Source organism: Pseudorca crassidens, chromosome 7 (genome assembly GCF_039906515.1).
Source record: "Pseudorca crassidens isolate mPseCra1 chromosome 7, mPseCra1.hap1, whole genome shotgun sequence".
Lineage (NCBI taxonomy): Eukaryota > Metazoa > Chordata > Mammalia > Artiodactyla > Delphinidae > Pseudorca > Pseudorca crassidens.
The window spans coordinates 64872478-64899352 of record NC_090302.1 but is presented as its reverse complement, the minus strand read 5'-3'; the positions used below and the strand labels follow the sequence as shown (position 1 = coordinate 64899352).

The 26875-nt window shown below is 36.7% G+C and overlaps 1 protein-coding gene across 10 annotated transcripts in view; it reads right to left on the bottom strand.

Moving 5' to 3' along the window:
- Nucleotides 1-26875, bottom strand: part of CCDC171 (coiled-coil domain containing 171) — a 358867-nt gene that overhangs the window by 274949 nt on the left and 57043 nt on the right. For 8 of the 10 annotated variants that reach the window (XM_067744432.1, XM_067744430.1, XM_067744438.1 and 5 more), the window contains 2 exons: nt 17795-17941; nt 3081-3173 (listed from right to left, as the gene is read on the bottom strand). In XM_067744432.1, the coding sequence (XP_067600533.1) occupies nt 3081-3173; nt 17795-17941 (240 nt within the window). The remainder of the gene's footprint in view (nt 1-3080; nt 3174-17794; nt 17942-26875) is intronic. The other 2 variants (XM_067744437.1, XM_067744439.1) reach the window with 1 other exon arrangement.

Sequence of the window (26875 nt, the reverse complement as noted above, 5' to 3'; positions counted from 1 at the left end):
GTACACGGGGAGTCCATTTTACTATTCTCTCTACTTTTGCATGTACTTGAAACTTTACACAACAAGACATTTTAAAAACTAGATTCCCTGTATATGCCAAGAGTAGAATAAAGTGCATATCCATAAAAGAATAATTTGTAGCTATAAAAAGGCTACAAAATAACTTTTGAAAAGTAAGTTGTCTACAAGGTTCTCTGTGTAGTGTTAATACATACTGGGAGAAGCAGAGTCCAGATTATTGTATGTAGTATGCTATATTTTAGAAAAACAAGTGGAAAAAATAAGGATAGACAGCAGGAAAGAGAGAACAATAGGAGAGACAAGAGTGAAAGCAAGAGTTCCCGATCGCCTCAATTTTGTTTTAAGTTTTGAACTATGTGAATATTTTATCTTTTTAGAAAATTAAGTTAAGAATAAAAAAATAGCTTGCTAAAGCTCACAAAAGGAGGGTGGTAGGAAAAAAATGCTTCACACTAGATAGAAAATGGGGCTTTAGAACTGTAAGTCTCAGGTTTGAGTCGCAGCTCTACAAATCAACTTATATGCCCTTGGGCATATTAAACTCCAAAAGCCTGAGGTTCCTCATCTGTAAACAGTAAATACTAACAATAACAATAATAATAATAATATACAGACTCTACAGGGTAGCTACAAAGACGTAATGAGACATTTATTTAATATTAATATGTATTTAACATTAAATGTAAATATATAATAACTATTTAATAAGTGTTTAGATAAATATTTATTAGGCACTTAATATGTGCCAGGCAATGTAGTGCTCACGGTATATACAATCATCATGAAAATATACAGTCTCAGCTCTTGTTAGGAAAGGACAGACCATAAGAGAATATAGGCAAGTGCTTCCTGTCACAGAAGCAGGCCCAAAGGGCCATGAAATCAGAAAAAAGCTATGAACTCTGTGTGACACAAGCTTCCCAGGGATGGCAAAACATAACCTGAGTTAGGAAAAATGAACTCACCAAAAAACGAAGCGTAGGAAATATGAAAACGTTTCATAAATTAATCCATACAAATAGTAATCACCAGAATTATTTCTAATTATCCAAAACTATTTTGGATTAATTGAAACACCTATTCTCTTACACTAAAGTAAGGAAGTAGAATAGATATGTAGATACAATACAACTTTGTACATTTTCAAATTTGGTCTTTTAAACTATTTTTCTTTGTTGTTATTATGTCTAAACCCAGTGTACAAGTAAAAATTAATAAGTCTAGGAAACATTTTCTTCTATCTACATTGGTATGTTCTTTCAGAAACTATGCACATTCAATCACAAATGATAAACCAATCCAACTGAAAGAAAAATAGACAAACAATTCCAAGTCACTCTTGTGAATCTACTCTCATTTTTATGACATAGCATCCAAACAAATTTAATAACAGAATACTTCAAACATATGTTTAACTCCCATTTATAGTAAGATGGTGATTAAGTACAACTCAGTAGTCTCATTTGCTTTTAAACTACTCTGAAACTGAATTTTACTGGGTGTACCTCACTAAAAATATTTGTCAATATTTATAGATCTATGATTCAAATACACACTTTTGCTTTTTTCCTAAGTTATAGCACTAAGTTGGGTATCAAATATTAATTTTTAATTATATGAGTAAAAAATACACATGTAACAATTTTTATACCTATTAACTATATATTCCCAGTGATATAACTACAATGAAAAACTTAATTTTGAATTCTACTTCTTGTATGAATTTAAAACTTCAGCCTTATTGCCTATTAATGCCATTTTGGGTAATCCAATCATTTTTTCTAAAAAAAAAAACAACCAAAAAAGCTTAACTAAAAAAAAAAAAAAAAAAAAGCTTAACTTACACAAATTTGCTTTACATATAGATGCACTCAAATACATGGGTCTGACCACCTAGAGGGGTGGGATAAGGAGGGTGGGAGGGAGGGAGATGCAAGAGGGAAGAGATATGGGGACATATGTATATGTATAACTGATTCACTTTGTTATAAAGCAGAAACTGACACACCATTGTAAAGCAATTATACTCTAATAAAGATGTTAAAAAAAAATACATGGGTCTGATAATTTTGCAGGTAAAAGGCATTTCATTAAAGATAAAAGTAAAGAACAATTATTTTAAAATTCTTACAAAGTTAGTTGCATCCTAGTTAAGACCTGTTTAAATAATAAAACTCTGCAAATTCTATTAATTAATTTTTAATATAGGGGAAAAGTCTAAGTCTTTTTTAAAAAACCAAATTAAATTATGGACTTGGACTTATAGAACTTTATGTAAAACTATTTACAACAAAGGCTGAGGGTCAGACTTGGTCCACGACAGTAGTTTGCCAACCCCCAGTTAAAATGCCTTTGCTAACCTTAGGAGTTCCTTCTCATTCTCTAAGCCCTAGGGGAAAGGATGCTTTCCTTAGGATGCCTTCATTCAGTTCCCCTCTCAGATTTAATCCTTCTCTTTATTACGCTCCCATAGTACTTTAGTATTTAATATTTCTACCTATACAACATATATAGGTACACAGTATCTCTGGTAATGGAATTTTGAGTCCCAAAAGGAGCTCATTCACCTTTATGCCTTCAGCTCTTAATATAGTGACAGGTGATATGCACAGGATATGCACTCAATCAATGAAGGTGCACATTTTAAAATGTTTTCAGAAAGAAATTCATCCCAAGGTTGTTGATAAAAAGAACACTCTGATCAGCAGATCTTCCTGTAACGCGCCAGATGGCAAACACATTGGACTTTGCAGAACGTGAGGTCTCTGTCGCAGCTACTCCACTTTGCCAAGGTAGCACAAAAGCCACCATGGACAAGATAAAACTTCATAAGCACGCTCAGTGGGTAAGATTCAGCCTGTGGGGTGTAGTGTGCCAGCTCCTCTCTAACAGAGTAAAGACTATCTTCAACTATATCATTATAGTAAATAGAATAACGCGTGTCTTAACAACATGCTACCTCCTCTAAACGCACACCTTAGTTCTCTGAACATAATGCTGTTTTTCTTAATTGTTTTGCTTAATAAAATCCATTAAAAAAAATGCTGTTCACATTTTACCTGAATAATTTCAGAATTAAATTTCGATTCCAAATGTGCTGCTCTCTCTGCTTCAATATCTTCTTCTAATTTCCTCACTCTTAGAGTAGTTGCCTGAAAACATTAAGTTTAAACACTGGAATTTAAATTGAATATAGGCCACTATATTGTAATTAACACTTTGGATTACTATAGCCTTATTTTTTCATTTGCAAGAGTATAAAAGTCATGTTGCAAAAAGTAATGCTCGGGAAGAATGCTCCAGAGCTTGTTTTCTTTTTCTTTATTCAGTTATACTTTACATGTAATAAATTACACATATTGAAATTGTATAACTTGGTAAGTTTTGTATATATACACCCACGAAATCATTGCCATAATCAAGACAGACAAATATTTCTGTTACCCCAGAAGATTCCTTGTGTCCCTTGGTAACCCCGTCATCCAGTCCTCACCACCCCACCCCTAACCCCCAAGTAAACACTGATCTGCTTTTTTGTCACTATAGATCATTTCCTGTTTTCCAGAATTCAATATAAATTGAATCACACAGTGCATATTATTTATTGCCTGGCTTCTTTCTCCCCACAAAATTATTTTGAGTTTCATCCATGTGGTTGCACATATCAATAGTTCACTTTTTACTGTTAAAGTGTTCCACTGTGTTGATACACCACAATCGGTTTATCAGTTCACCTACTGATGGACATTTGAATTGGATGCTATACAAAGGAATATATATAGGGCTATATATTAGGGCTATACAAAGGAATCTTCTATGAGCAATTATGTATAAATCTTTGTATGGACATACACTTTCATTTCTCTAGGATAAATAGTGAAGGACAGAATGACTGGGTCAGATGGTAGGCGTATGTTTAATGTTTTATGAAACTGACAAACTGTTTCACAAACTGTTTCCAATTTCATACATCTTCACCAACACTTGGCATAGTAGTCTTTTGGGTTATTTGGGGGCGAGGGTTAGACATTCAAATAGGAATGTAATGGTATCTCATTTCAGTTTCAATTTTCATTTTCCTAATAATTAATGGCATTGAGCATCTTTTCATGTATTTATTTACTATCTGATCTGTATATCTTTTCTGGTGAAGTTTCTGCTTAAATGTTTTTCTCTTTTTTTTTTTTTTTTTTTGCGGTACGCGGCCCTCTCCCATTGCGGAGCACAGGCTCCGGACGCGCAGGCTCAGCGGCCATGGCTCACGGGCCCAGCCGCTCCGCGGCATGTGGGATCTTCCCGGTCCGCGGCACGAACCCGTGTCCCCTGCATCGGCAGGCGGACTCTCAACCACTGCGCCACCAGGGAAGCCCCTTTTTCTCATTTTTTAATTGGTCTGTTTGTTTTTTTATTATTGAATCTTGAAAATTCATTATATAATCTGGATACAAGTCATTTGTTGGGTACGTGATTTGCAAATATTTACTCCCAAATGTTGTCTACAGCTTGTCTTTTCATTCTCTTAACGTTAGTGTCTTTCACATAGCAAAAGTTTTTGTTATGACAAAGTCTAATTTATCAGTTTTTCAAGCTGGAGTCAGCCCCGCCACACCTAGAGTCCTGTCTGTCAAATATAGATAGTTCAACAGTGAAAGAGAAAGACAATAGTAATTTCCTTTCCTTTCTTAGATAAAATTTGGGCAAGAAATGTTTCTATTCGTTATACTTACTCTGTCATTTAGCCTTAGCTATATGTTTTTTTTTTTTAAATGCTCGGCTTGATTAGTTTGATTTTTCCTCTTCTCTCCCACCATTTCTTTTTTGCATACAGAGATGGTAATGTATCACAACCAGAAGGGGCATAAATAAAAATAGGATAATCCAAAAACTAATCAAGTTGTCTGTGGATAAGTGAGAAATGACTACACTTTTCCTTGAGCAAAACATGTTCCTATAATGTCTGCTACAGTGCAGAGCATAAACACAAAAAAGGTGAAAAAAAACCCAGTGCCCATCAACTGATGAATGGATAAACAAAATGTGGTATATCCATACAATGAAATATTATTCAGCCATAAAAAGGAATTAAGTACCAACACATGCCACAACATAGATTAACCTTGAAAATATATGTTAAGCGAAAGATACCAGACACAAAAGACCACATATTAAATGACTTCATTTATATGAAATGGCCAGAATAGGCAAATCCATAGAGATAGAAAGTGTACGAGTGGTTTCCAATAGCTGGGGACAGGGGAAGGAAGGAATGAGCACTGACTGCTAATGAGCATAAAGTTTCTTATTGGGGTGATAAGAATGTTCCAGAATCAGATAGTGGCAATGGTTTCATAACCCTGAACTGCATACTTTAAAAGAGTGTATTCAATACTATGTGAACTATATCTCAATAAAAAATAAAAAGAATCCCTAAGTGTAAGAACCAATGACATTTCAAAGAAGTGACCGCCACCTATGTCAAGCTTCTTCATTTCTGTTTAAAAGTTCCTCTCAGTGCTGACTTTGAATCCTAGAACAAGGGATCCCCACTGGTTGTAGGTACGAAGGTGATACATACTAGATCAGAAAAATTCTTAATGGTTAGCCAGATTAAAATGAGTATTACCCTAGGTAGGGCCAATACTAGTAAAAAAAAATTTTTTTTTTATGTAATGCCACAAGATGAAGTTCCTGTCCTTGAAGAACTAAAGTCAACTTTCTCAATATTGAAAATACTTGTGTTAGGTTCTGCAAGTCAGAAGTCTAACCAGTGTCAAGGAAATAACCCATAGACATTGAGAATAAAGGATCAAAACAGGCAAAAAGCTAATAAAGGGCAAATAGAAGAAACCAGTCTAATAATGTTAATATATTCTTTCATATTCCAAAAGGCATTTACATAGTTTTATCAAAATAAGTGTTATTTTATTAAAATACAGAATATTCAGTGATTCCATGATAAAAGAGGCAAAATTTTCATTTTTCATGTACATGTTGTCATATGAATCAATTTATCTGATTTCACTCCAAAAGTCACGAAGACTTTTTTTTTCTGCCTAAACCAAAATCAAACGGGTTGAAATAATAAACCAGAGATCCCACCTTTATTTCCATACCTTCCTGTTTTAAATGAAATGTCCAGAAGAAAACAAATTTATAAATTGTTTATTAATTACTAAAACAATAAATTAATCAGTAAGGACAGCAAAAAAAATCTTCACATATTTAAACAAATTTCTTCAAGAGTGTGTTTTGTTGACGTAATTAAAGCCCTCCTAATAAATATTTTTTTAAAATCTTCTAGTCTGGTGAATTAATTCTTATCTCCAGCAGAGGGTGCTAGAGGAACATCAACTTGCTGTTCACAAATATTTTTCTCCAATATCACCTAAGAGAACTAGTACAACAATCATTATCTCCAATCCTAATATAATCAACATAGCAAGAGCAGACAGCATAAGAGAATTCAGATTAAAGTACAAAATCCAACACAAATTCATATATACCCCCAGCCAATTTAACTATATATAAATTTGCCTGTAGTACAAGGATTACACTATATACTGTCTGTTCCCAAATACTATGAACATCAGAGTTCTTTATGTGACACAAAATGATCACATATTTTATCATTTATTAGCTGGCTGTCACGTCCTTTCTGACTGCAATATACTGCCAAGAGATTTTTATTCCAGTAAATTCTGTGTTCATTGTACCCAAATTTTTTTATTTTTATTCCAGTAAATTCTGTGTTCATTGTATGGGTACAATTTTTTTTATTTTATGATTTGTATCTCACTAAATCACAATAAGCCCAGTTAGATAGTCTACTCCACTTAAGAAAAGTGAGTGTTCATTCTTTGAAGAAGGTAACATAGAAAACATTATTTTATCATAACACAGGGCATGAGCCGCCAACTCCAATTCACAAGCAGAACTAATGAAACACATCCAGACCACATTTGTTCTCCACACCACATCTGCTCCCATGGCTTCCATGGGCCTGTTCCAAAGTTTCACAAAAATTATGAAAACATATGTGTTCAAGGAATTTGCTGAGACACTGGGCAAAAGCAGCTCCTACTACATTCTTGCCTCCTCAAATAGAATATGCCCAGCCCAGAGGATATAGATGAACTTAAAGGGATTAGTCAAGCAGAAAAACCTTGATATATGAAATTTAGCCCACTAAAATGGACATCAAGAAAAATAAGGGAGGAAATATCACACAAGTACCTACCAATCAAAGACTTCTCAGTAGTGTGTTAGGTAGTACTGTTTCCAAAACAGTTGTACAAAGTTTACCCCAGAATATCAATAGCTGTATAAATAGGAAATGGTTGTTTATTTAACTATTGTTCCAGATTTTATCACCTGATATTTCCCATTAATGAAAACTCTTACAAGTAACCAATATAGTAATAATCCATCTTCAAAAAGATGATTCTAAGGGACTGATTAATTCTATAATGGCTATTTTAGTGGTAAGTATATGTATTATATTTTAGTGGTTGTAAATAATATATTAAATGTGTGTTAACAATTAATGACAATTAACTACAATCCTTATTCCCTACCTGTGTGGGAGAAAACAAGAGTAGTTACTATACTTGGAGCTCTTAAACTGAAGATCTCAAAGTATTTTTTGTTACCAAAAAAGATATCTTAGAGAGTCAGAATCTCTAAGGAACAGAATTTACAAGCCACAAATTCTGTTTGGCACGGTAATAAATTAATTTAGCATCTTTAAAATCATCTTTACCTTTTCTAGCAGTAAAAACTTCAGTAATTAACAAAATTTTTAATGAACTTCCAGTTTTAAAATCCATTATGAACATAAATACAAAAATATATAATACTTATAAGCACAATAGTATAACCCAGGTGATTTATTTACCTTTTATAGTTGGTAATCAACACAAACAGGTGTTTAAAAATCATTCCTACAAACACATGATGGCTTTAAAAAGATGATTCATATGCGATTGCTTCACGGACAATACAAAAGGTGAGAATCATTTTTCTTTTCCTTTTTCACTTGAGTATGGTATATGTATAAGTAAAAAACTGCATTCTACCCTTCTTTACGTTACCATAATATAGAATATGACTGACAGAAGCAATTCAGAATTTATTTTCAAAGACTGCTTTCTCTCCACTGTAATCTTCACAAGATTCTTCAGTTCACTCAGAATTAGGTTTGCATCTTCTCTTTTCTCTTTTCTTATTGAGTTAAACTTATTTCCCATGATTTAAAAAAAAAAAAAAAACCTCCCCTAGTTGTAAAGAGGTTTATAAAAGCCACGGATATTTCTTTTTCCAGTTCACTTTTCCCTTGGTTCTCTGGTATCCAGCACCACATTTAGAAAATTGGATTAGGAATTTGTTATTTTTTTAATCTAAGAAAACATTGATCCATGTTAAGATGATTAAGCCACACAATGGTCTATAGCATATCAGATTTTTTAAAATTTTTATACACACACACACACACACACACACATATATATAAACTTCTTTGGCCCAGGCACATAAAGAAATCACCTCTTCATGAAATGTAACTGTTGAAGCTTCATTAAAATTTAAAACATTTATTAGGCTAAACGTCTATTAGTTGCTTTAGTCTGATATTACTGACATTAAATAATGTCAGTAATTCTATTAAAATTTTAACAATTTTCCTCTTTATTATTATCTTATTTTATATTAATACTTTTTTAAAAATACCAATGATGACTATAAGCGCCTAGAATTACTAGTACTTAATGTCTCCACAACTGAATGTTAAACTACATAAACTGCTCTCTAGGAATTTAACTTCTCCTTCATTATGTCATCACCTGGTCAAAGAGCCAATACAAAATACATTCACTTAAATATAAAGCAAAAATTTGTAAGGTGTCTAAACATGAAGAACTGTAGGTAAGTCACAGGACTATACTTGTCCACTTAGAAAATTTTTATAAATAGAATAAAACTAGACTCTCTGGACACCCTCAAAGCTTCAATTCCCCCAAAGCAGAGACCTGGTATTATCAAAAGTATTTACAGAGTAGCTAAGAAAAAACTCAATATAAAACTAGTCTAAAACAATTTTATATTTACAACATTAATCAATTAAAAAAAAAAGAAATTGGGGCAAGTAAGTATTTTACAAGAAACTAAATCAATACTGAGTTATCCAAAAACAAATCCTAAAGTTTAGGCATTAGACACTACCTCAATTGAGTCAAAAGTGACTTATCAAGAATCTTATCAACAAAAATCACTGTTACCTAGCACTTCTTCATACCTATAAGGCAATTAAAATGTTTTTAGTGATGATCATAGAGTTTTATAGCATCCTAAAGTGACTTCTAAATGATCTTTTGAAATTCTAAGTATATTCAGAACTTTATTCTAATCCTTTTCTAATAGGCCATCCACAAACCACATGATATTAAAAATGATGATATAAAATATGATGATGCACTCCTGAATTTTCTGGCCTGAAAAAATGTTCAGCACAAATGACAAATAAGCTAAAAATATTACTTGGAATATAATCTCACTTTTAAATTTCTTTCTCTAACCTCATATAAAATTAGACCATATGTGGTAAGCGTATGAGTAATTTATCTTTGTCAAGTTCAAGTTCATAATCTGGCATTATTACTGAGAGTTCCTATACACTCCACACCCCGTTTTCCCTATTAAAACATCTGACAATCATATAACACAAAGAACCCATTAAAAATGTATAATGGATCTGAATAACTATTTCTCCAACGATATACAAATGGCCAATAAGCACATGAAATGATATTCAGCATCATCAGTCATCAGAGAAATGCAAAGCAAAACCACGAGATACCATTATACACCCACTAAAGTGGTTATAATTAGAAAGACTAATAATAACAAGTGTTGGTGAGGATCTGAAGACACTGGAACCCTCATGCATTGCTGCTGGGGATGTAAAATGGTGCCTCCACTATGCAAAACAGTCTGACAGCCCCTCAAAAAGTTAAACATAGAGATATGTCACCTAGCATGCCCACTCCTAGGTGAAACTGAAAACATGTCCACACAAAAACTTGTACACAAATGTTCATAGAGGCATTATTCATGATAGCCAAAAAGTGAAAACAGCATAAATGTCTATCAAATGATGAATGGATATACAAAATGTGGTCTATAATACAATGGGAGATTATTTAGTAATAAAGAGGCATGAAGTGCTGATACATGATACAACATGGATGAATCCTTAAAACATCCTGTTATGTGAAAAAAAATCACCAAAAACCACATATTGCATGATTCCACTAATATGAAATGTTCAGAACAGGCAAATATATACAAGCAGAAGTAAATTAATGTTTTTTTTAGGGATGAGAGGAATGGGGAAAGAGGAGAGTGATAGCTAATGGGTGTGGGGTTTCTTACTGAGGTGATGAAAACATGCTCCAATCGACTGTAGTGATAGCTGTACAACTCTGTGAATATACTAAAAACCACTGAATTGTACCCTATAAATGGGTGAATTTGTAGCATGCAAATTATATCTCAGTAAAGTTTGGGTTTTTTTAAAATCATCAGTATGAAGAGTTTAACCTGCAGGCATCCACCTCCACCCTAATTAGCCTACAACTACCCCCCCACCAACCGCTACACAAACTCACAAACTGGAGGTTTATTATCTGGAAAATGTCACTCTGAAGCCAAGATTGGACATAGAGATACATGGGGTGGGCAGAGCAGGGGTAGGGGGGTTGGTGTACAAGACTGAAGCCAGGGGAAATTCTGTATACTGAATAGTATGAAACAGATTTTTCCTCCATTTCTTTCTTCCATTTAATAACCACCAAAGAGGAAACTAGCAGGTCACTCCTTGTAGAAACAAAGAGAAAAGTCCTATGGATTGTAACATTTCACCACTTCCCAATGAAATATTTGGCACATCTCATCACTCTACAGTAAGATTTCCCTAAGGCCAATACTTACATTCAACTGCCTACTCAACATCTCCACATGGATGTCTAACGGGCATGTCAAATTTAACATCTCTAAAACCAAACTCCTCATCTCTCCTGAATTTACTCCACTTGCATTCTTGGCCAGGTTGAGTAAATGACAGTGCCATTCCCCCAAAGGCTCAAGCCAAAATCTTTGGCATTATCTTTTACTCCCTTTCTTTTTCTCTCACAAGCCATGTCCAATAAATCTGCAAATCCTACTAGTTCTATCTTCCAAAACACATACAAATCTGACTACCTCCTCTACCACTACTTTGGTCTAAAGCACCATAATCTCTCATGTAATTACTTTAATAGTTTCCTAAATGGCCTCTTACAATCTGTCTTTCAAGGAGTATACACAATGATGCTTTTAAAACAAATTAGAGGGGACATGTCATTCCTCTGCTTAAAACCTTTCAATGGCTTTCCATCTCAGAAAGAAAGCCAAAGTTCTTACAATGAACTCCAAAAGACCTTCAAGACTCTATAACATCTGCCTACCATTCTCTACACCCTACTAGTCTCTCTCTTGCTCAATCCATTTCAATCACAATGGCCTACTTGCTATTCCTCAAACTTTCCAAGCACACTCGCATCTCATGGCCTTTACACTTTCTATTCCTTCTACCTAGAATCTCTTCCTCCAGATAGCCACATGGCTCAATCCCTTTCTTCCTTCAGGTCTCTGCTCAAATGCCATCTTATCAAGTCAGGCTTCCTCGACCACTAACACAAGAAGGTAACCATTCCACCCCACCATTTATTACTCCCCTCGTCTCCTTTATTCTTCTCCATAGGGCTTATCAAATTCTATTTCATTTCATGTGTGATTCTCCCTGACAAGAGTGTCAATTTCAAGAGGGAAGAGGCTTTGTTTTGTTCACTGCTATGCCTCAAACACCCAAAAGTGTGCCTGACACTCTCGAGGTTTTCTGAATAAACAAATGAATACAGTAGTCATGATATAGGATCAGGATGCTATAAAAATGGTACAGAGAAAAAGAGCCCACGGAAACTAAAAAGAAAACATAAAATATTCAATTAGAAGATTAGAAAAGTCAAGTAAATCTCCCACGAACCAACAACAACAAAAATACAAAGAGAAAGACAACAAAAGGTAAGAAAAGCAAAACATCAACCAGTTGGCCTACCAACTGAACAATTAAAAACCCAAGAAAGAGAGAATAAAAAAACCCTGAGCAGGAAATTATGAAGAAATAACACAAGAGAATTACACAAAATAAAGATCATGAGTCTCCTAACTAAAATGGCCACCAAATGCCCTGCACACTGAACACAAAAAAAATCTATACTAAGAATCATTGTTTATCTTTGATGTTCTGAAATTTTATAGTTAGTGGGAACTCTATAGCAGAAATAGCTTGGTGTCTTCACAAATACAAGGGAAAAAGAAAGCTATAGATGGAGAAACTATAGATTGAGAGACTTAAGAGACATATCAACCAATTATAATGTGTAGACCTACTAGGGATTCTGATTCAAACAAACTGTAATCATACATACATTTTTATGCCATATATGTAGCAATATGAAATTTAAATAATATCTGGATATTTGATTATATTAAGTAATTACTGTTAATTTAAGTTTGATATTGATAACGTGGTTCTAAATAAAAGGCCCCTTATTTCTTAGAAATATTTATGGTTAAAATGATATGATGCCTGGGATTTGTTTCAATATAATATGGGAAGAAGGAAAGTGAATAGGGGTATGAATGATTCAAGATAACCCATAAATGAATAATTTTTTTTTTTTGGTACGCAGGCCTGTCACTCTTGTGGCCTCTCCCGTTGCGGGGCACAGGCTCCGGACACGCAGGCTCAGCGGCCATGGCTCACAGGCCCAGCCGCTCCGTGGCATGTGGGATCCTCCCGGACCGGGCCACGAACCCGTGTCCCCTGCATCGGCAGGCGGACTCTCAACCACTGCACCACCAGGGAAGCCCTAAATGAAAAATTTTTGAAGCTGGTGATGGGTACCATTACTGTACTATGCTGTCTACCTTTTTTAATATTTAAAGTTTTCTATTTTAAAAAAGTGAAAAAAAAAGAAAAGGGAACCCTCATGCACAATGGGTGAGAATGTAAACTGGTACAACCACTATGGAAAATAGTATGGAGAGTCCTCAAAAAACTAAAAATAGAAAAATAAAAAAATAAAACTACCATATGATCCAGCAATCCCGCTTTTGGTATTTATCCAAAGAAAACAAAAACACTACTTAGAAAAGATATATGGGGCTTCCCTGGTGGCGCAGTGTGCTCCGCAACGGCAGAGGCCACAGCAGTGAGAGGACCGCATATCACACACACACACACACAAAAAAAGATATATGCACCCCTATGTTCACTGCAGCATTATTCACAACAGCAAAGCTATGGTAGCAAACTAGGTGCCCACCAACAGATGAATGGATAAAGACGTGAGAGATATATATCTCATATATATATATATGATATATATATATATCATATATATATCATTTTATATACATATATAATGCAATATTACTCATCGATAAAAAGAATGAAATCTTGATATTTGCAACAACATGGATGGACCTAGAGGGTATTAACCTAAGTGAAATAAGTCAGACAGAGAAAGACAAATACTATATGATTTCACTTACATGTGGAATCTAAAAATGCAAAACAAATGAACAAACATGACAAAACAAAAACAGTTACAGCTACAGAGAACAAACAGGTGATTGTCAGAGGGTAGGGCATGGGAGGGGAAGAAAGATACAGGTGAAGGCGATTAAGAGGTACAAACTCTCAGCTGCAAAATAAATAAGTCACAGGTATGAAATGTATAGGGTAGGGAATATAGCCAGTAACTAGGTAGTATTTTTTGTGTGTTGACAAATCATAACCAGACTTACGGTGATCATTTTGAAATGTATAGAAATATCAAATCACTATGTTGTGTAATAGGAACTCACATAGTGTTGTAGGTCAATTATACTTCAAAAACAATCAACCTCATAGAAAAAGAGATCAGATTTATGGTTACCAGAGGCAGAGGGGTGAGGGGAGGGGTAACTGGAGGAAGGCAGTGAGAGGTACAAACTTCCAGTTATAAGATAAGTAAGTACTACGGATGTAATGTGTAACATGTTATACATAATTAATACTGCTGTATGTTATATATGAAAGTTGCTGAGTTATTCCTAAGAGTTCTCATCATAAGAAAAAACATTTTTTCTGTTTCTTTAATTTTTTGTCTATATGAGATGATAGATGTTCACCAAACTTATTTTCATAATCACTGCAGGATGTATGTAAATCAATAATTATGCTCTATACCTTAAGCTTATACAGCGCTGTATGTCGATTATATCTCACTAACTGGAAGAAAAAAGTCTTAAAAAAAAAAGAGGGCTTCCCTGGTGGCGCAGTGGTCGAGAGTCCACCTGCCGATGCAGGGAACACGGGTTCATGCCCCAGTCCGGGAAGATCCCACATGCCGCGGAGCGGCTGGGCCCGTGAGCCATGGCTGCTGAGCCTGCGCATCCGGAGCCTGTGCTCCGCAACGGGAGAGGCCACAACAGTGAGAGGCCGCGTACCGCAGGAAAAAAAAAAAAAAATAGAGAAACAGGAAAACTTTCAGAGAGGAAGAGTGAGAAAAGGGTCACCACAAGGGAACACAAACAAGAATAACATCAGGCCTCTCAACAGCGACAGAAGAGACTGGGAACGAGGGAGGCAAGGCCTTTAAATTCTGAAAGAAAGAATTCCATCCTAAAATTCTATATTCAGCCAAATTCTATATACTTTAATACTTTATTGATTAAAAAAATCATGTTCAGATATGCAAGATCAAATAAAACTTAGCTCCCATACACCCTTTCTTTAGAAGCTACTAGTCTATGTACTCCAACGAAGTGAAGAAGGCAAGAGACCTAAGAAACTGAAGATCCAACAGAGGATAATGAAAAAGTCCCCAGGTGACAGCTATGCCATATGCCTACAAAGCAATGAGGAGATGGAACAGGAGAGAGTCCCAGAAGAACATGGTAATTTTCTGAGAACAGACCCTATAAAGCAGCCAAACAGAATTCCTTCAAGGTTTTAAAAATTTACACACCCACCATCATGGTACAAGAATTTTTAACACCACCCTCACCAGTGCTGGGTACTATCATTTTCTTTAATCTTATTGTTTTGAGTGTTACTGTCTTTCTTACATTATGGTGAGGTGGAGCATTTTTCCTATGTTTGTTATCCATCTGAAATTATTCTTTCATATCTTCTTTGATTTACTTGGTAGATTTTTTCATAAAGACCTTCTCCTTTCTCTTATCAAATAGTAGGGGATTTAGAGAGACAGAAATATATTTACCCTTTGCTGTAAATATTTTTCTCATTTGGTTGTCTTTTTATTCGAAGTGGGGATTTTACTTACATATGACTTTAATCTCTCCTAGTCAAAGCTATAAATCCATTCCTAAATATTTTGTTCCTTGGTTTTTATGATTAGTAGTAAGTCATAATGACTCAGAGAGCAGAAAAAAATAAACTACATTTTCTTCTTATTTTATCATTGTTTTTAATATTTCACTCTTTTTAATCCAACTGGAATTTATTTTAGAATATAACGTAAGATAGGAATCTAATTTTATTTTGTCCCAAATAGTTAACCAATCATTTCAACACGATTCACTGAATAATTTTTCCTATGCTTACTGATTTAAAATGATATACTCTACAAGTCTACTACTGACCTTTCAATTCTGACATTGAAAGTCTGGTCTTAGAGGTATTGTACTTTTTGGCCACTCAACAATCTTTCCCCTTCTTTTTTTACCAGCACCCTAATTTCTATATAAGAATTTATTTGGGGGGCTTTAATTTTAGCATAATTAGAGGAATTTACTTGGGGCAAATTACCTCTTTCAATCAAATGTTCTCTTCCAGATTAGAATCCTGACCAAAGTTACAAAAAGAATAAAAACTATCGGTACCAATTCACCTCAGCTTCATCTATCATTTCTGCTACCAAGAACTCTGGAGATGCTCTGGGACTCATGATTTCTAAGCTGATTCCCTAACATTCCTTGTGATTCTGTGGATATGATTCCCATATTCTTCCACTGAATTCCCTATTTATGTTAACCAAAGTCAGTTTCTGTTGCATACAACCAAAAAAGCACAATTGATATATTACTGAAGTTTTATAATCTGTACTAACTTCTGGTATAGTAAGTGCCCACTCATTACTCTTACCAAAATGTTTTATAGATCCTCATGTGGATGAACTTTAGAATCTGTCTTCCCAAGATAATTCCACTCAATCTTTGATTGGAACTGCTTTAACCCATAATATAATCTAGGGAGGATTCATAACTTTACACTGTTAAGGGTTCCCAAAATGTCTCATCATTTTCTTTTAAGACTCTCAGTTAAATTTCATAATTTTTAACGTATTTGTTGTTAACTGTATTCCTGTTTTTGTCACTATGGTGACAAAAACTTTTTTAGTATCTTATTCTCTGATTATTACTGGTATATTAGAGTGTAAACATAATTGCTATGTATTATTTTCTTCTTGACCTCCTTACTGAATGTTCTTACTAGTGTCAATAATTTCAAAGATGAGTTTCTTGACCATTTAGGGTTATTAGCATACCATCTGAAAATAATCAGAATCATACCCCCCTTCTTTCCAAAAATTATAACTTTTTATCACTGTTCTTGCTTTTATATATTTCTTTGGCTAAAATTCTCAGCACAGTGTTAACTGACAGAAGTGAGTTTAATGAGAGTACCTCCAGCATTTTATCATTAAATACTCTTTATAAATGTTTATTTACTTTATAAGAATTATAAATTACGTTTAAGACAAACTTCTTTATCTATTGAAATACTTAATTAATTTAATTTCCCACAAAGCAAAAGAAAATTTTTTTAAAAAATTAAAAAATAAATTAGCTCTCAAGATTAAAGTGGTTATCAGTATCATTTACTCACAAAAATCATATTTTTTCATTTGTAAACTAATGCTCCTTTCCCATCTAAAGTCTAACCTGGGGACTTCCCTCATGGCACAGTGGTTAAGAATCTTCCTGCCAATGCAGGGGACACAGGTTCAAGCCCTGGTCCAGGAAGATCCCACTTGCTGCAGAGCAACTAAGCCCATGCACAACAACTACCAAGCCTGCACTCTAGAGCTCACAAGCCACAACTACTGAGCCCGCATGCCACAACTACTGAAGCTCACGTGCCCAGAGCCTGTACTCCACAACAAGAGAAGCCACCACAATGAGAAGCCCATGCAACGCAACGAAGAGTAGCCCCCACTCGCCACAACTAGAGAAAGCCCGCATGCAGCAATGAAGACCCAACATAGCCAAAAATAAGTAATATAAATAAAAATAAATTTATAAAAAAATAAAAAATAAATAAAGTCTAACCTGAAAAGCACTCCACAAAACTATGTAGCTAGTACACAGCATTCAAACTACAAAATTAGAATTTAATATCTTTTCTTGTGTTGCTTCCTCAAACTTGTAATATAAACAATTACCTTCAAACTTTCCAAATATTCCAGGACAATTAATTATTAAAAATGAATAGTTTTTTTTTAATTTGGAACAAGATATAATTTACTCAAATACAAAAGTTTTCAAGGAAGCCAATATTCAATATATATATATGTCAAAAAATTATATTTTATTACAGAGTAAAACTTTGTCCTTAAATTACTAACTAGCCATCATATATGTGCTATAAAAGAATGAGAAAATATACCTCAAACTCTTTTCTAAGACGTTCCTCTCGTTGAGTGCTAAATTCGAATTCACTTGTCTGTCGACGTAAAAGGTCAGAGCACTCCATGTGTTCGGCTTCTAATTTTTCTACTTTCTCATGCATATTTTGTAAAGCATTATCTTGCTCCTAGAAAATAGTTCATTTTTGCATCAATAAAGTTTATAAGCCAACAATGACTAAAATTTATTCTATAAAATACAGTAAGCAACTAAACCTGTACTTCAACCATAATAATAGGTTAATTTATATAAGCAAGAGAGGCCAAGATATTCTCTAGCGATGTTTCAGAATATACATGTGCTTAAAAAGTGCTACTGGAGTTTTACAACTTAAAAAATCTAAATAAGGGAAGGACCTTCAAGATGGCGGAGGAGTAAGACGTGAAGACCACCTTCCTCCCCACAAATACATCATAAATACATCTAGGGCTTCCCTGATGGTGCAGTGGTTGGGAATCCGCCTGCCAATGCAGGGGACATGGGTTCGAGCCTGGGTCCAGGAAGATCCCACATGCCGCGAAGCAACTATGCCCGTGAGCCACAACTACTGAGTCTGTGCTCTAGAGCTCACGTGCCACTACTAGTTAGGCTGCATGCCACAACTACTGAAACCTGTGCACCTAGAGACCGTGCTCTGCAACAAGAGAAGCCACCACAATAAGAAGCCCGCACAAAGCAACGAGGAGTGGCCCCCGCTCACCGCAACTAGAGAAAGCCCATGCGTACGATGAAGACCCAGTGCAGCCAAAAATAAATAAATAAAATAAATTAATAAAAAGGAAAAAAAACCATCTACATATGGAACAGCTCCTACAGAACACCTACTAAATGCTGGCAGAAGACCTCAGACCTCCCAAAAGGCAAGAAACTCCCCATGTACCTGGGTAGGGCAAAAGAAAAAAAGAAAAAGCAGAGACAAAAGAATAGGGACAGGACCTGCACCTCTGGGAGGGAGCTGAGAAGGAGGAAAAGTTACCACACACCAGGAAGCCCCTTCACTGGCGAAGACGGTGGGGTGTGGGGGGAACTTCAGAGCCACGGAGGAAAGCACAGCAACAGGGGTGCAGAGGGCAAAGCAGAGAGATTCCCTGACAGAGGATCAGGGTCGACCAGCACTCTCACCAGCCTGAGAGGCTTATTGGCTCACCCGTTAGGCGGGTGGGGGCTGGGAGCTGAGGCTTGTGCTTCGGAGGTCAGATCCCAGGGAGAGGACTGGGGTTGGCTGCATGAAGACAGCCTGAGGGTGCCAGTGCACCACAGCTAGCCAGGAGGGAATCTGGGAAGAAGTCTGGACCTGCCGAAGAGGCAAGAGACCCTTGTTTCGGGGTGCACAAGGAGAGGGGATTCATCCCCATTTGCCCACAGGAGGCAGAGCACCGCCTAAACAAGCTCCAGAGACAGGCGTGAGCCATGGCTATCAGCTCAGACCCCAGAGACGGGCATGAAACGCTAACGCAGCCATGAAGAATGCTGTATGCAAGCACAGGTCACTATCCACACACACACAACCCACCCATGGAGGCTATGCAGACTGCCACTGCCAGGGTCCCGTGACCCAGAGACAACTTCCCCGGGAGAACACACATCACACCTCAGGCTGTTGCAATGTCACGCTGGCATCTGCCACCACAGGCTCACCCCACATTCCAATTCTGACTACTGTCCCCTCCCTCCCCATGGCTTGAGTGAGCCAGAGCCCCCTAATCAGCTGCTGCTTAAACCCCCTCCTGTCTGGGTGGGGAAAAGATGACTGACAGAGACCTACACGCAGAGGTGGGGCCAAAGCAGAACCCCAGGAGCTGTGCGGACAAAGAAGAGAAAGGGAAGTTTCTCCATGCAGCCTCAGGAGCAGCGGATTAAGTCTCCACAATCAACGTGATGTACCCTGAATCTGTGGAACACCTAAATAGACGAATCGTCCCAAAATTGAGGCAGCAGATTTTGAGAGCAACTGTAGACTTGGCGTTTGCTGTCTGCGACTGATTTGTTACTGATTTTCATGTTTACCTTAGTTTAGTTTTTAGCACTTGTTATCGTTGGTGGATTTGTTTATTGGTTTGGTTGCTATCTTCTTTTTTTACTATTTTTCTTTTTATGTTAATATTTTTTTTACTTTCTTTTTTTCTCCCTTTTCTTCTGAGCCGTGTGGCTGACAGAGTCATGGTGCTCCAGCCCGGTGTCAGGCCTGAGCCTCCAAGGTGGGAGAGCTGAGTTCAGGACACTGGACCACCACAGACCTCCCAGCCACACGTAATATAAATTGATTACAGCTCTCCCAGTGATCTCAGTCTCAACACTAAGTCACAGCTCCACCGAACAGCAAGCAAGCTCCAGTGCTGGACACCCCATGCCAAACAACTAGCAAGACAGGAACACAACTGCACCCATTAGCAGAGAGGCTGCCTAAAATCATAATAAGGTCACAGACACCCCAAAACACACCACCAGATGCGGTCCTGCCCACCAGAAAGACAACATCCAGCCCCAACCACCAGAACACAGGCACCAGTCCCCTCCACCAGGAAGCCTACACAAGCAACTCAACTAACCTCATCCACTAGGGAAAGACACCAAAAACAAGGGAACTACGAGCCAGCAGCCTGTGAAAAGGAGACCCCAAACACAGCAAGTAAACAAAATGAGAAAACAGAGAAATATGCAGCAGATGAAGGAGCAAGGTAAAAACCCACCAGACCAAACAAATGAAGAGGAAATAGGCAGTCTACCTGAAATAGAATTCAGAGTAATGATAGTAAAGATGATACAAAATCATGGAAATAGATGGGAGAAAACAGAAGAAACATTTAACAAGGACCTAGAAGAACTAAAGAGCAAACAAACAAAGATAAATAACACAATAAATTAAAAATTCTCTAGAAGGAAGCAGTAGCAGAATAACTGAGGCAGAAGAACGGATAAGTGACCTGGAAGATAAAATGATGGAAATAACTACCACAGAGCAGAATAAAGGAAAAAAATGAAAAGAATTGAGGACAGTCTCAGAGAGCTCTGAGACAACATTAAACTTACCAACATTCGAATTATAGGGATCCCAGAGGAAGAAGAGAAAAAGAAAGGGACTGAGAAAATATTTGAAGAGATTATACTTGAAAACTTCCCTTACATGGGAAAGGAAACAGTCAATCAGGTCCAGGAAGCGCAGAGACTCCCATACAACATAAATCCAAGGAGAAACACGCCAAGACACATATTAATCAAACTATCAAAAATTAAATACATAGACAAAATATTAAAAGCAGCAAAGGAAAAGTAACATACAACGGTATCCCCAAAAGGTTAACAGCTGATCTTTCAGCAGAAACTCTGCAAGTCAGAAGGGAGTGGCAGGACATATTTAAAGTGATGAAAGGGAAAAACCTACAACCAAGATTACTCTACCCAGCAAGGATCTCATTCAGATTTGATGGAGAAATTAAAACCTTTACTGACAGGTAAAAGTTAAGAGAATTCAGCACCACCAAACCAGCTTCAAAACAAATGCAAAAGGAACTTCTCTAGGCAGGAAACACAAGAGAAGGAAAAGACCTACAAAAAGAAACCCAAAACAATTAAGAAAATGGTAATAGGAACATATATATCAATAATTACCTTAAATGTAAATGGATTAACTGCTCCAACCAAAAGACACAGACTGGCTGAATGGATACAAAAACAAGACCTGTATATATGCTGTCTACCAGAGACCCACTTCAGACCTAGGGACACATACAGACTGAAAGTGAGGGGATGGAAAAAGATATTCCACGAAAATGGAAATCAAAAGAAAGCTGGAGGGGCTTCCCTGGTGGCTCAGTGGTTGGGAATCTGCCTGCCAATGCAGGGGACTTGGGTTCGAGCCCCGGTGTGGGAAGATCCCACATGCCGCAGAGCAACTAGGCCTGTGAGACACAACTACTGAGCCTGCGCGTCTGGAGCCTGTGCTCCGCAACGTGAGAGGCTGCGACAGTGAGAGGCCCGCGCACTGCGATGAAGAGTGGCCCCCACTCGCCTCAACTGGAGAAAGCCCTCGCACAGAAACAAAGACCCAACACAGCCAAAAATAAATAAATAAATACATACATTTAAAAAAAAGTTGGAGTAGCAGTTCTCTTATCAGACAAAACAGATTTTAAAATAAAGACTATTACAAGAGACAAAGAAGGACACTACATAATGATCAAGGAATCAATCCAAGAAAAAGATATAACAATTGTAAACATTTATGCCCCCAACATAGGAGCACCTCAATACATAAGGCAAATGCTAACAGCCATAAAAGGGGAAATAGACAGTAACACAAGAATAGTAGGGGACTTTAACACCCCACTTTCACCAATGGACAGATCAGCCGAAATGAAAATAAATAAGGAAACACAAGCTTTAAATGACACATTACACAAGATGGACTTAACTGATATTTATAGAACATTCCATCCAAAACAACAGAATACACTTTCTTCTCAAGTGCTCATGGAACATTCTCCAGGATAGACCATAACCTGGGTGACAGATCAAGCCTTGGTAAATTTGAGAAAACTGAAATCATATCAAGTATCTTTTCTGACCACAAAGCTATGAGACTAAATATCAATTACGGGGAAAAAAAACTAAAAAATACGAACACATGGAGGATTAAAAACTATGCTCCTAAGAAACCAAGAGACTACTGAAGAAATCAAAGAGGAAATCAAAAAATACCTAGACACAAATGAAATGAAAACATGACGACCAAAAGCCTATGGGATGCAGCAAAAGCAGTTTTAAGAGGGAAGTGTATAGCAATACAATCCTACCTCAAGCAACAAGAAAAACCTCAAATAAACAACCTAACCTTACACCTAAAGATATTAGAGAAAGAAGAACAAAAAACCCCAAAGTTAGCAGAAGGAAAGAAATCATAAAGATCAGAAATAAATGAAAAAGAAATGAAGAAAATAATAGCAAAGATCAATAAAACTAAAAGCTGGTTCGTTGAGAAGATAAACAAAACTGATAAACCATTAGCCAGGCTCATCAAGAAAAAAAGGGAGAACACTCAAATGAACAGGATTAGAAATGAAGAAGGAGAAGTAACAACTGACACTGCAGAAATACAGAGGATCAGGAGAGATTACTACAAGTAACTCTATGCCAATAAAATGGACAACCTGGAAGAAGTGGACAAATTCTTAGAAAGGCACAACCTTCCGAGATTGAACCAGGAAGAAATAGAAAATATAAACAGACGAATCACAAGTACTGAAATTGAAACAGTGATTAAAAATCTTCCAACAAACAAAAGTCCAGGACCAGATGGCTTCACAGGCGAATTCTATGAAACATTTAGAGAAGAGCTAACACCCATCCTTCTCAAACTCTTCCAAAATATAGCAGACGGAGGAGCACTCCCAAACTCATCTACGAAGCCACCAGCACCCTGATACCAAAACCAGACAAAGATGTCACGAAAAGAGAAAACTACAGGCCAGTAACACTGATGAACATAGATGCAAAAATCCTGAGCAAAATACCGGGAAACAGAATCCAACAGCACATTAAAAGGATCATACACCATGATCAAGTGGGGTTTATCCCAGGAATGCAAGGATTCTTCAATATATGCAAATCATTCAATGTGATATACCATATTAACAAACTGAAGGAGAAAAACCATATGATACTCTCAATAGATGCAGAAAAAGCTTTTGACAAAATTCAACACCTATTTATGATAAAAACTCTCCAGAAAGTAGGCATAGAGGGAACCTACCTCAACATAATAAAGGCCATATATGACAAACCCACAGCCAACATCGTCCTCAATGGTGACAAACTGAAAGCATTTCCTCTAAGATCAGGAATAAGACAAGGTTGCCCACTCTCACCACTCTTATTCAACATAGTTTTGCAAGTTTAAGCCACAGCAATCAGAGAAGAAAAAGAAATAACAGGAAGCCAAATCGGAAAAGAAGAAGTAAAACTGTCACTGTTTGCAGATGGTATGATACTATACATACAGAATCCTAAAGATGCTATCAGAAAATTACTAGAGCTAACCAGCAAATTTGGTAGAGTAGCAGGATACAGAATTAATGCACACAAATCTCTTTCATTCCTATAAACTAATGATGAAAAATCTGAAAGAGAAATTAAGGAAACACTCCCATTTATCACTGCAACAAAAAGAATAAAATACCTAAGAATAAACCTACCTAAGGAGACAAAAGACCTATATGCAGAAAACTATAAGACACTGATGAAAGAAATTAAAGATGATACCAACAGATGGAGAGATATACCATGTTCCTGGATTGGAAGAATCCACATTGTGAAAATGACTATACTACCCAAAGCAATCTACAGATTCAGTGCAATCCGTACCAAACTATCAATGGCACTTTTCACAGAACTAGAACAAAAAATTTCACAATTTGTATGGAAACACAAAAGACCCCGAATAGCCAAAGAAATCCTGAGAAGGAAGAACGGAACTGGAGGAATCAGGCTCCCTGACTTCAGGCTATACTGCAAAGCTACAGTAATCAAGACAGTATGGTACTGGCACAAAAACAGAAAGATAGACCAATGGAACAGGATAGAATGCCCAGAGATAAACCCATGCACATATGGTCACCTTAATTTTGATAAAGGAGGCAAAAGTATATAATGGAGAAAAGACAGCCTCTTCAATAAGTGGTGCTGGGAAAACTGGACAGCTACATGTGAAAGAATGAAATTAGAACACTCCCTAACACCATACACAAAAATAAACTCAACATGGATTAAAGACCTAAATGTAAGGCCAGACACTATAAAACCCTTAGAGGAAAACATAGGCAGACCACTCTATGACATAAATCACAGCAAGATCCTTTTTGACCCACCTCCTAGAGAAATGGAAATAAATACAAAAAGAAACAAATGGGACTAAATGAAACTTAAAAGCTTTTGCACAGCAAAGGAAACCATAAACAAGACGAAAAGACAACCCTCAGAATGGGAGAAAATATTTGCAAATGAAGCAACTGACAAAGGATTAATCTCCAAAATTTACAAGCAGCTCATGCAGCTCAATAACAAAAAAACAAACACCCCAATCCAAAAATGGGCAGAAGACCTAAACAGACATTTCTCCAACGAAGATATACAGATTGCCAACAAACACATGAAAGAATGCTCAACATCACTAATCATTAGATAAATGCAAATCAAAACAATGAGGTATCACCTCACACCGGTCAGAAGAGCCATCATCAGAAAATCTATGAACAATAAATGCTGGAGAGGGTGTGGAGAAAATAGAACCCTCTTGCACTGTTGGTGGGAATGTAAATTGATACAGCCACTAAGGAGAACAGTTTGGAGGTTTCTTAAAAAACTCAAAATAGAACTACCATAGGACCCTGCAATCCCACTATTGGGCATATACCCTGAGAAAGCCATAATTCAAAAAGAGTCATGCACCCCAGTGTTCATTGTAGCTCTATTTATAGTAGCCAGGACATGGAAGTAACCTAAGTGCCCATCAACAGATGAATGGATAAAGAAGATGTGGGGCTTCCCTGGTGGCGCAGTGGTTGAGAGTCTGCCTGCTGATGCAGGGGACACGGTTTGTGCCCCGGTCCGGGAAAAGCCCACATGCCGCAGAGTGGCTGGGCCCGTGAGCCATGGCCTCTGGGCCTGCGCGTCCAGAGCCTGTGCTCCGCAATGGGAGAGGCCACAGCAGTGAGAGGCCCGCGTACCGCAAAAAAAAAAAAAGATGTGGCACATATATACAATGGAATATTACTCAGCCATAAAAAGAAATGAAATGGAGTTATTTGTAGTGAGTTGGATGGACCTAGAGTCTGTCAAACAGAGTAAAGTATGTGAGAAAGAGAAAAACAAATATTGTATGCTGACAGATATATATGGAATCTAAGGAAAAAAAATACGGTTCTGATAAACCTAGGGGCAGGTCAGAAATAAAGATGCAGACGTACAGAATGGACTTGAGGACATGGGGAGGGGCATGGGTAAGCTGGGACGAAGTGACAGAGTGGCATGGACATATATACACTACCAAATGTAAAATAGCTAGTGGGAAGCAGCTGCATAGCACAGAGATCACCTAGGTGCTTGGTGACCCCCTAGAAGGGTGGGATAGGGAGGGTGGGAGGGAGATGCTAGAGGGAGGGGATATGGGGATATATGTATACATATAGCTGATTCACTTTGTTATACAGCAGAAACTAACACAACATTGTAAAGCAATTATACTCCAATAAAGATGTTGAGAAAATCTGATTAATATATATTACAACTGAAAATGTAGATAGCTTACTATAATTTTACTCTAGTTCAAATGACCTCTGAGGGTATTTACATAATGTTATAGTTCAACTGACATATATTAGGTTTTCCCTTCTTATTAAAATTTGACTAAAATGTTTAGTAATACAAATGTGTATTGCTCCTTTGTGTGATAAGGAATGATTAGCTTGAATGCCTAATAATGGTCCTTGAGAGATTTTTATGTGAGCTCACGGTACTTTAACTATGCTTAGAGCTTTTTAAGTTGCAGCCACTAGATGGCTGTATTTCATTTTCTCTTCAGTGTTCAAGTTTTAAATCTTTGCTGTACTACTGAAACAAAAATAACATCAGGTAGTTCTACTTAAATCTCTCGATCTTCTTTTCCAACTAAACTCAGAAATCAGAGTTGAATTTTATGGAAGTTCAAATATAAAGTTAACACACATATCAAAGATATTTTCCACAGTAACTAATCTAGATTCATCTTTCCTACTTAAGGTCTTTGACAAAGCCCTTTTTCCCACCTTCCCCTCACCAGCATAATCTTACTCAGGAACATACAAACATATATTTATACATGCATCCAGGTATACCTAGCCACTCAAAAGGTGTCATCAGAATCTGAGTGAGAATGTTGCAAGCACCAAGTACAATTCTCTATAAAAGATTCTAGTCTGGAAAGTAACCAGCAGTATAGTCCACAGTCAAAGGATGAAGAACAAAATTTACTTTAATTTCTTCTCTCCACATCCCCTCATTTATAATTACTACTCTATAGCCAAGTACA